The sequence below is a fragment of the Phaethon lepturus genome, unplaced genomic scaffold (genome assembly GCF_000687285.1).
Source record: "Phaethon lepturus isolate BGI_N335 unplaced genomic scaffold, ASM68728v1 scaffold5675, whole genome shotgun sequence".
In the NCBI taxonomy this organism is placed as follows: domain Eukaryota; kingdom Metazoa; phylum Chordata; class Aves; order Phaethontiformes; family Phaethontidae; genus Phaethon; species Phaethon lepturus.
This window is the reverse complement of record NW_010541091.1, coordinates 288,663-299,994: the sequence shown is the minus strand read 5'-3', so window position 1 is coordinate 299,994 and position 11,332 is coordinate 288,663. Positions and strand designations below refer to the sequence as shown.

The 11,332-nt window shown below is 38.9% G+C and overlaps 1 protein-coding gene across 1 annotated transcript; it reads left to right on the top strand.

The window, feature by feature from the left end:
- Positions 1-4,502: 4,502 nt before the first annotated feature.
- Positions 4,503-7,578, top strand: TMEM114 (transmembrane protein 114; the record flags this gene model as incomplete). Its single annotated transcript, XM_010287619.1, has 2 exons — positions 4,503-4,640; positions 7,346-7,578. Coding segments are annotated over 2 exons (371 nt in total), but the record flags the coding sequence as incomplete, so codon positions are not given.
- Positions 7,579-11,332: the final 3,754 nt, after the last annotated feature.

Below are 11,332 nucleotides of genomic sequence, written 5' to 3'. Positions count from 1 at the left end.
CCTTTCCAACCTTAGTGATTCTGTGATACTAAGCTACATGTTTATACTCCTGCTCCTAATCCCAAAATGCCTTGTTCTTTGGCTGCCATTACATTTTTCCTGGGGAACTTATAGTTCTTCACAGTATTTCCTTTTGGCTTTAAGTTAACGGAATGAAACAGCTAGGACTGGAATACCTGGCAAGAGCCAGTTCAGAGGCCAAGTGAAATAAGACCCAAATGATGTACATAGAAATTCTAACTTAATTGATATGGTAGGTGTATACCTGAACGGATCTGCTTTGTTTCTGAGTGACAGTGCAGTGGTCCTTCAAAGAGGTTCCAGTGAACATTTGCTTTGGTACTTACAGTAGATATTACAATAAATACATACAGAAATCTGAGATAACTTTAGCATCACTGCAGCTGAGACCTAGTGAGTGACAACTTCTGATGAATCTTCTCATTCTGAAATTCACTGGTATCGTAGCGATAGAAAGTGAACCACAGTGCATCACTCACATTTATCATTCTACCCATTCCTAGTATTGAAGGTTTTCATTAGTGCCCACTTGCACCAAGTCTAGCATAATTTTATTTACTATTTGCAATTTGTCTTTCCGTTTAGCTCAGAGACGTGTTGCACGAGAAGAGCACAAAGTCAAAAAGTGTAACACAAAGTCCAGAGCTCAGCTAATTATACTGGGGTACCCCAACCCTGTGAGCACTCATCCACCATCATCTTTTCTCTGCTGAACAGGAGGGAATCCAGGTCCTTTTGTCCCTGGGGTTCAAGCCCTGAAGTCTCACACTTAGCCACAGACAACAGTTCTTTTCCATTGACTCATTGTTTCTCTAAGTTGTTTCTGTCCTTCCTTCCTTGCAAGCAGGACAGGCTTTCTCACTGCACCGTTTCTTCCTGGTGTTGGCAAGTCTTTCCAGAGCAAGCCCCACTAGTTTTAACTACTGCCAGTATTCTGCTTTAGCCTCTAGAGGCTTTTGGCTTTCTAACTGGCTGTTCAGCTACTGCTGGGGAAGATAAACAGGTCCTTAATTAAGCTCTCCTGAGCTGCTGCTATTTGGAGTATTTCTGATGAGGTGACTATTACAGATTTCTAGAGACTATTTGCTGTTCTAAGCTGTGCAAACAAATCTGAAGTTAGTTTGAAACAGTTAAGCTCCAGCATGTTAACAGGAAATGATTAACAAAACTGCTAGATCTGCAGTGGGTTACTTTTGACATAATCCAGTTTTTCTAGTTTATTCCACAGATTTCTGTTACAAAAAACTCATCAACAACTGTGTTGGGTGGTAATTTAGAAATGTCTGCCAAATTCACAGATCTGGACACACACTGCAGATGTCATTCTTACAGATGTTTGGTCAGACCTCCAGTAAAACAGCTTTGGCTAGCTGACATAAAACTTCATTAACTCAGATCAAGCAATTAAGGTATTTTTGGTACCAAATAAATGGAGTGGTGTTTAAACATTCATCAGTTTGTTTCAGTATTTTCAAGGTTAAACTATTGAATCTTTTGAGTTGGACTGACAGGGAACTCAGGCATTGAGAAACAGATGTGGGAAACTGAATTTTGTTTTACAGGAAAGTGCATGTACCTCTTCTTATGCAAAATGCTTTTGTTGGTTTTTTATCAATACTAGATTAATTTCATCAAAATGACGACAATTATGTGTATAATACATAATGCATAAATAGGTATTTCATAACAACCTAAAAAACACTAATATGACTGCAAAATGTATGTTTTAACTTCTTTCACAGATAATTATGAAAGTCAGAAACAGAGTAAAGATATTTTAAGTCATGTCCTTCTATAAACTAATTCTGTCCCTCTAATCAAAGAATATAATGGCATAATATCATATGCCAGATGGCATGAATTCAGATTCCTGAGTGGTTTCCATGGCAGCATTTTAAAATAAGTTTCCCAGGCAGTTGCAGATTTCATAGAAGAAGGACAAATGGGTATTAAGTATTGAACTAGAACACTGGAAGTTATAAAAGTGCTGTTTATCCAAATACAATATATTAAGTATTTGATTTTTAAAAAGCTGCAGGTGATTCATGAGAAATGTGATCCCAGCTGTGTGTAGGAAAAGTAAGGCTCTGTCACAGTGGGATTTGTGGGTTTCAGCTGAGATATCCCTAAAACCTATATTTTCACTGAAGAGGGCATAAAAATCAGAGTTATTCTGATGTTACATGCAACTGTCACAGATCATTAATGTAATCTATGACACTCCTCAGGAGAATACTCTGGTATGGATTTGTTTCCCTTCGCTTCAAAAGAAAAGATTACATTCAGAGCCTTATCTTCTTCACTTGCACTTATCCTGGCTAAGGTTACAGTCCTAGCTGTAGTAGCTGAAATCACACCATGAAAAGGAAAGTCAAAGAAGCAGCAACGGTTAGTGCTACTGTCCTGAGGTATACTTTGTTAGCAGCAACTTTGACTAGTGAGGGGCACCTGGAAAGTCAGAAAGCACAGGGCCAGTGATGAGCTTCTTTACATTTCTTCCCTCCCAGCAAAGCCAGGTCTGAGGACAGAGTTGTATTATTCTTACATTCTTACTTTTAAAATATTAATTGCATCAAATTTTGTCCCTCCAAGACCTTTTCACCTCTTACATGCAAGACTAAATCTAAGACGACATGTAGATGTCAAAATGGTGGGGAATCAAAACCAGGCCTAATACCCTCAGAAAGCACAAATGGGGCAGAAGACTAGCCTGTTCCTGCTGCCTCTCTAGAATATAAGAACTAAATTATGTGCCAAATCTGTTCTGTCACACCATGTTGCGTCACATCCCTGACGACCACTTCTAACTATATAAAACTCCTGAACTGAGTTCCATGGCTATTTCTTCTCTTGGTATTCAGCTAAGATTTGCAAACAGTTTTGACATACTGGTTTATACACAGTAAGTTGAAGATTGATTTGACCGTTAGTGTCTGAGAGTTGCTATAGGTTGGGTTTCTCAGCCAGCAACAGCAACCATGGCCAGTTTTGCTGAAGGAAAATGCAGGGAGTATTCTCAGATTTAGGAGCAAGGAGGGAAAGTGCTCCCTTCAGTGCAGAATGCTGAATTAGTGCTTTCTGAGCATAAACTGATCCTGATGTGTGCATACGTGGGAGTAAATATGAGAATATAATACCAGACCAAATAAGTGGAAATGGAAGAACAACAGGATCACCTCCTGAAACTTTGCCATTTGCCACATTTTTCCTTGTGAGCATGTTCTGTACTATACAAAACAAATAATTATGTCATGAAACCACATTCTATTCAAGTAAAGAAATCAACAGTGTCTACCTTGATCCCATGCAGGCTCTTCCTAACCTTCCAAGGTCCTAGAACTGAACAGAGATATGTACACAATTGTGTCTTATCTTGATAATGATATTGATGAGGATAAGCTGGATTCTTAACCAGTGGCAGGTGGAGTACCTTTACTTCAGTGGGCAGATACAGTGACTTAAAAAAATTGATCATCTGATCACACACAAACTGTGATCTCTTAACTGACTCCTTTTCCTTGGGAACCAGATGATGGTGTATTGTTCCTCTGTGAAATTAAATGAGACACTGAAGCCCAGAGCCCTTCAGAAAGTGGATTTTAAGTTTTCCTTTTGCAGTAACTCTGTACTTCACTCTGATATGAAATAAATGGATACTGGAAGCCGGAATTACTTTTTTTTTTGTTTTTTTGTGAATAGGTTGGATGAGAGGGAACAATGACACAAAGATGATTTATGATGGAAAGAACAGCATGATACAAAAAAATACATAGCAACCATCTATTTGCACAGTTATTAAGATGTTATAGAGATCAATAAAGACTAATGTAAAACACTTAGCCCGGGAGGAAGCAACCAAGACAGGTTAATGTACTTAGTAAAGCTGCTGTAGAAAACAATGACAGACAGAGAATCAGAACTGCATGGGAAAATTTACCTCTAGTTGCAGCAGTCAGCTGCAACAAAGGAAGAGGTCAACAATCTGCTAGATCAGTTTAGCAGAGGGTATGTGACAGAAAAGAAAATGTTTATCAAAGCATCTGCTGGATCTTACAATCCAAACAAAACAATGCCACTCACTGTGACCTGTACGATCCAGATAACCAGGGCTACTTTTTATTAAGGTTGTCAGTGACTACCTGGTATGCAATGCATCACCCGTTATCTAGCTAGGCTTAATATCTGAGAACAGTTTAATTGCTTAAATATATCCATGTAGACATATCCTTTGTATTTGTCATCTCTGAAACACAGCCTGTGATCCTGTGAAAGTTTTGCTCCGTATGTTACCTTTTTCTCCATACCATATATTTGTCCTGCTGACTTAAACTGAAAACCCAAGACATTGTCCACCTCCTTGGTTGTGCAGCACAAAATAAGGCTTTGATCCTGATCAGGGACTCTGCACTCAATAATTATTAGTACATCCAATAACTCCATAATAAAATATTAAAATGTTAACATTCTTAATTTTTCTTCAGACATGCATGGGACATTTGTCATCCTGATGCCCCTCAGCCTGATATTGATGATTTTTGGAGGAATGACTGGATTCATCAGTATTCTTGCCAGGGCCTACCTACTGCTTCTAATGACGGGACTGCTTTTTCTTTTTGGAGGTACTATATCAAACTCCTGGCTTACATGTTTTAAATAGTAAGAGATTAGGAAACATCACTTTGTATTCCAGGGGAAAAAAGCTAAGCAAGACTTTGCTTTCAGAATAATGCTGGTGTTCATTCACTTGGTGTCTGCTCAGCTCCTGGTGGGGTTCTGGAATAGAAAGCTGCCACTTAGGAGTCAGGAATGGCAAATAATCACACACAACCATACATCCTTCTGGAGTGAGTCACACTTTGAACACAGTATGTTTGCTGTGCCCATTAACACAAAAGATTTAATACCTTCTCAGCACAGTGCCCAAATTCTTTACAGGCAGGGTAATGGAATAATGGAGAAGTGACTTCGGAATTATTAAAGCGTAAGTTTCGATAGCCTTGCGCAGATCTTACAACTATTAAGAAAACTGACATTTTTTCAAACACATTTGCATTGAGTTCCTGAAAAGGTTCTTGCTAGGCATTCCCTCATTAGCTTCACTGCTAGTTTAGAACTAGAGTGGTGTCCCCAAACTGTGGGTCACAAAAGGAAACTCCAAAGAATTATTTTAGTTAGAGTGTAACATTTCAATTTGAAGCTAGTAAAATTCTTTTACATTTTGTTTTCTGTTATTTTTGCTGTAACCAAAACCTCTGTGTTTTAGAAAGTAATTTATGAATTAAAACTAAAAACATTCTGTCAAAGTAGAACAACTGGGTTTAGATCCATCTCCATTTTCTTTTCCAAGTAGATTTTCAGTACTGTTTCATAATGTAACTTGAAACAGAATTTTTCCCCAACAGAAAAGAGGATCCTCAGTATTGTCTGTCATCACCTGATCATACGGTGCTGTTTCTAAGAAAAGAATAAGAGATTGCTGGAAGCAAATGCTGCTGTCTTGACTGACCTTTTTAGTTTGAAATGCTCTTAAAAAGACCAACCATTCCCCGTTATGCTTTTCTTCTGAAAAAAAAAGACGAAGTTCTATTTTCTTAGAACATGAGAAAGCTGTATTCACTAAAAAGGCTGAGGTTATTTGAAAACTACTCCAAATAGTAACTGAAAGATGAAAAGCTGTGAAATGCAAAGCATCATTATCCTGCTGAGGAGTGGAGTACTGTGCCTTTTTAAGACACTTGGGGTTGCAAAGAGGGAAAGGAAACACAAAGACAGTATTAGGAGGGGGATGCTTGAATATGTTCTGAAGATACAACTGGTGCTGTTTCCCAGGACAGCGTGAACAGACTGCAGCGTGGCCTTTGGTGTGAGACCAGACCCGCCTCCCGCTCAGGTGGTATTGTTTATCTGTTTCAGCTGCACTGAGGCTTGATGCATGCAACAGGCGTGCACAGTTTTATAGGATATTCCGGTTCATGAAGCTTGGCATTAGATAGTTCTGTCTCAGCAGAAAGAAATATTTTATGATGCAATTCCAGAAACCCGAGTTTTCTGGAAAATACCAGAACCGATATGTTCCACAGCCCAGAATATCCTATATGCTTCCCCACTTTTTTGAAATGTGGCCACGTTTAAGGGGGATCACAGAACTCAGCATACCATGTTGAAAATGTCAACAAACCAATCTTTTCCATTTCTGCTGACAAAAGGTATAAAGTGTTTCCCCTCCCCCCCCCGCCTTGCAGAGGACTAGAATAAGGTACAGGCATCATAGCATGGTTAAAATCAGGAATAGGAGTATGAATTTTGATGGTTGGACAACCCAATACTCTTCTGTCTTGGTTTGCCTCTACTCAAACTTGCTTTTCTGGCAAAAATGGAGACTCATCTAGACTTACACTGTGATTTAACAGAAAGCCAGACGAAAATTTTTCTCCCTTGGAATCAGATAAGACACTATATTGTCCTACAAGTGTTCCAGTATCTACTTTCCCTGGGCTACAGTCCTTTAATCCAGGGCCTTTCTATCACATCTTTCTTGCCACTGATCCCGTGAAGTTATGACTTTAGTTAGTATATGTCCTTTGAGTGACATAGATGCCAGGCCCAGGATGTAGCATGTATTTGTGTTAGATGTGCCATTCCCTAAGTTTGCTAGCTTCTGTACAGTCCTTTCATTCTGAAAACATCTGGCTTCTTGTCTTGTTGGAGTGCCTTTATTAATTTATTATTAGTCTGCTCCAAGGATGTCTTTGTCTCAATTACTTGGAAGTGATGAATAGTCAAGATTCCACAAGTTGGTGGGAGGTGACAGTAAAGACCGACACATTTACATTGAACACTCAAAATGTATGATACTCAAAATTAGAAAACAGCCTAAATTCAGGTCACTGACCTGAAATACAAGAATTTCTTTCTCAATGGGCTTTCTTGCATAGAGGTAGACAGCTGCATGTGGTGCACAGTAATGAGAAATCAGGATGCGTTATAATACAGGATTGGAGAACAAAGATGTACGTGCATTAGAAAACTGTAAACGACATGACTAAATTTTTATTGTGGAAGGCTTGCTGTTATACATTTTGATTCAGTATTTAACAGTGAGAACACATTAAAATCAATGGACAGAAATTACCCTCCCTTTACTTTCCTCTCACCCTTCCCAAAAAACTGCCTCAACTAGATTTCAAAGCCAAACAGAGACTAACTCATAATCTGGCCTGGGTAGATAGGAAGGAGTGGCAAAGAAGCCTTAAGAGAAATCCAATTAATTATTTTTAACTTCTGCAGTGGATGCTAACTAGCTGAGTATGTTTTTCTTTTTCAGCTCTTGTTACACTTACTGGGATCAGTGTCTATATTGCATATTCGGCTGCTGCCTTCGAAGAAGCTGTCTTCCTCCTGAGGAGTAAGGAACTCTTGGTAGAAATCGACATCAGGTTTGGCTGGTCGCTAGCACTTGTCTGGATCTCCTTTGTCTCAGAAGTGCTCACCGGGGCTGTGTTTCTCCTGGCAGCAAGAGTTGTGGGTCTGAAACGGCGATGTGAACAGGCGTTATGAACAACAGGTATCATTGCAACACAGAACCCTGCAGGGCCTAGAAATGTGCATTGCTTGGTCCACCTGGTCATTAGGGGTAATAAAAGTGGCAAGGCTGTGACTGAGTATCTTGTCAGCTGCCGTAAACCCTTTTCCTCACAGTTAGCTATAAAACACAAAGATTCTGATAAATTGGTAAAACGTTTCAAGTGTCAATAAGGAAACCCTTGTGACTTAAGAAGTACATTGCAGCATTAGTGTTTCCAAAACAATTTCAGCTGTCAGCTCATAAGACATCTCTGTTCATTGCTTAGAACAAGGCAGATTTCTTGCTTTCTTTTCTCCTTTCTGCTGTCCCAGCAAAGTGCCTCAGAGTACCTTGCAGGCCAATATGCACAGTCCACTTAGCTTTTGGTTTCTCCTCTGAGACTACTAGTAAGTATGTTTAGGATTCCAGTTATGTTGGCAGCCTCTACCAGCAGAACTGCTCTGAGATGATAGGTAGGTGGTGTGATCTTCCTGCTGCCTTTGGAGACATATATAATGTCTATGCATCTGAACTCAGAGAGACAGTGTGAGGCATAAATATACTCAGTTGATATTGCATACTTAACATGGGTTTGTTGCAGAAAGTAAAATAAAAAAGAAAAATGCAGAATAGGAAGAAATTCAGAATATTTGGAGAACTCCAGTGATAATCCCCAGCGCTAGGGCATGGCTAGGACATCTAGGGAGGTGAATATTAATCTTTACTCTGGCGTACACCTTCCATATTTATAGGATCTTTCTTTTCCCTTGTGTGTCCCTAAAGAGGCCCTCCTCTCTCCTGTACCACAATTACACTATTCCTTTGTGACAACACACAAAAATGGATTGATTTGACAAAACAGAGAACCCCAGAAGCCTAATCTATGTCATCTATGTGTAATGTCTAAGGCGAGACACAGCATCATGTTCTCTTTCCTAAAATCATTACTTATATGGTGAAACAAAGAAATTAGTAATTTCTTAAAAATGAGCTTTGGCGCTGTGATAAAATGAAAGGATATAAGGCCTAGATACTGTCAATGACTTGATATTAGTTATCTGGCAGACGGTAGTGACTATGATGGTAAAGTTCTCAAGCACAGTGCAATGGTGAGTGTACTGCAAGAGAAGGATATAGCTTCTTTTCCAGATGTTTTAACTAAGTACTGTAGCCAACCCCAAACTATCAGATGCTCAGGCTACATATTTATCTCTTTCAGCTTATTACTAGCTGCTTTTTCAATTCTGTTAATGCAGAAGGTGTATCTGATGCATTTCACAGTTTTTACTCAGAGTAAAACTCAGAGAAAGTTTACTTCAGTGCCCACTGAAGTTAATGAAGAAATGTTCCGCCAACTGCTGTGGCTTGGAATGTGTTAACAGCTCCACTACATAGCTGTTAGATCATGTATTTCTGGAGGACTTCAGCATATTACAGTTCAAGACTCTGACTCAGAAGCTGTGTCAGCAAGGCATACTGTCATTGAGCAAGTCCCTTGTACTTCCTCCAGTAGTGCAAAGGGCATAATTTACCTACCTCTGTTAAATATCAGAACAATTTTGTCCTCATGTCTTGTGTTAAAGATTGCACATTTACTCCTACTGAGCTCAGCTCTGATCTTAGTCCCACAGTATCAATTGCTTTACAAAAAATAGTCACAGGGGGCTTCCCAGAGCTTACAGTCTTTGGAGATACAAGGAAACGATATTACCACCATACTGTGAATGGAGAACTTAGGCAGAAAAACTGCCCAAGGTCACGTGAAAACAAAGTTTCTTAATCCCAGTTTCTTAGTTGGCAGACCTTGCTTGTTATCAGAATGAAATAAGGCTAGAAACCCTGAATAGACTGAGCAGTAGAAATCTTGTGAATAGCCAGTCCAATTTTGTAATTCTCACTTGCTCCCACATTGGTTTTCACATATTTTCCATGTTGCCTTATGTTGGGACTGCATAATTGAGTCATTTTACAAGTTGAAGCATACCAAATCAGCTCTATAAGAAGAATAAGAAAAAAGTCCTTCGTAGCCAAAATTCCACATGCTTAAGTGAATTATGTAAAGTGTAATATTTCTGTGTTTTGGTGCTGGTGAAGCTATTTATAATACAATTTGTACAATGTTATTCAGATATTACTGTAAGCTGTAACAGTAAAAGATCATCTCAGTTATTTTTTGAATATTTATTACAGATGTTATTTTACAGTGGGTTTGAATGTTGTAAAATTAAATAAAATGACATCTCAGAGCTGGGAATTATTTACAAAGACATGGAAGAACTAAGATATATATTTTTCTTTAACTTTTTCTGCAGATCTATTCTACAGTTTATATGATGCTTTTGAAGTGCCTGTGTCACATGTGGTAGGTATTTATAAGATACTTATGCAGCTACAATAGAAAATACTCAAGTGATCAAATCTAATTAAAAAGCCAATGAATCTGTTATTGAATTAGAGCAATTCTCATTTCCATGGCTTTTCTAAATTTCTCATTCTTGCTTCCTGCAATATCTGGCACAATGGTAATAAAGAGTATCTTCTGCTCCTGAATATTTGTATAACACCTGAATTTCTCTGAAATTCTTTCTGACCACAAAGAAAAAAAGATCATTGGGAATAGTCAAATAAGCTTTGAACATTTTGAAGAATTATGCTAGAAAGAGAAAACATCCTGGAAAGGACTTTATCTAATTTGGTAAAAGTGACCTTATCAGCTTCTTCCTTCTGCTGAAATTAATGTTTATTTAATACCCAATTCTTTGCTGTGTTTTCCCCAAAATGCGTTACTGAGATGAGGACACTGACTTTTCCCATTGCAATTCATCAGCAAGTAAACTTATAGGTAATTGGTCCCATTTAAAATGAAGAAAAACAGATGTACTGAGCAGAGCAGTACTGTTTGAGCGGGTAGAGTGCACAGAGCTACTGGCCAATACTAGTCACTAATTTAAAGGCTTCCTTAAGAGATAGCAGAGAAGGATAGAGAAGGTCAAAGGAATCTCTGAGGGTGAAAAAACTGTGGATATACAAGACGTTTAGAGGAGATGCTGGTGAATATAATGTAGACATGAAACCACAAAGATTCAATCTGGGTCTGTGCTGTTCCTGAGCTGGCTCCTGCAGAGCAGCTGGATGTCTCTGTATATCTGTCTCTGATGAGGAAGGGGACATTATTAGTTCAGACACAGCTTCAGTTAAAGTAGCTCCATGCATTTGTTGATCACTGATCCAAAGCCAATAGACCTGACTGACTCTGTGCAGGCACATGTGATTCATAATATCCTCCTTCCAAATTTAAAAGGATGGCGTTGGAGACCGAACAGGACATGCTCTGTCCATGCCTCATTGGTCAGCAGGCGGGGAGAGCCAGAATCTGCCCAGAATCTCTCCACTAAGGTGACCACAACAAGGCATGTAGTGCCTGCCCACTGAAGCTGTTAAGGAAAACTGGAACTGACCCATGAGATAGATCCAAAAGACTTACATTTTCCCAAGCTTGATTGACACCTTGGGATCTCAACTCCAATTTTATCACTTGTTTTGCATTGTTTTGCAAATGAAATCCAATGGTCTCAACTATTTAAAACTGGAAAACAAAATCTGAAGAAATCTGAGCCTACTTCATAAATATGGGTACCCTTCTCTCTGGTTCATTGTGTAAATTCCTTCCAGCAAAGCAGTTCATCATTATCCAAGATATATCAGTAAAATCACATGTCCCTTGGCCTCCTGACTGTCATTTTCATG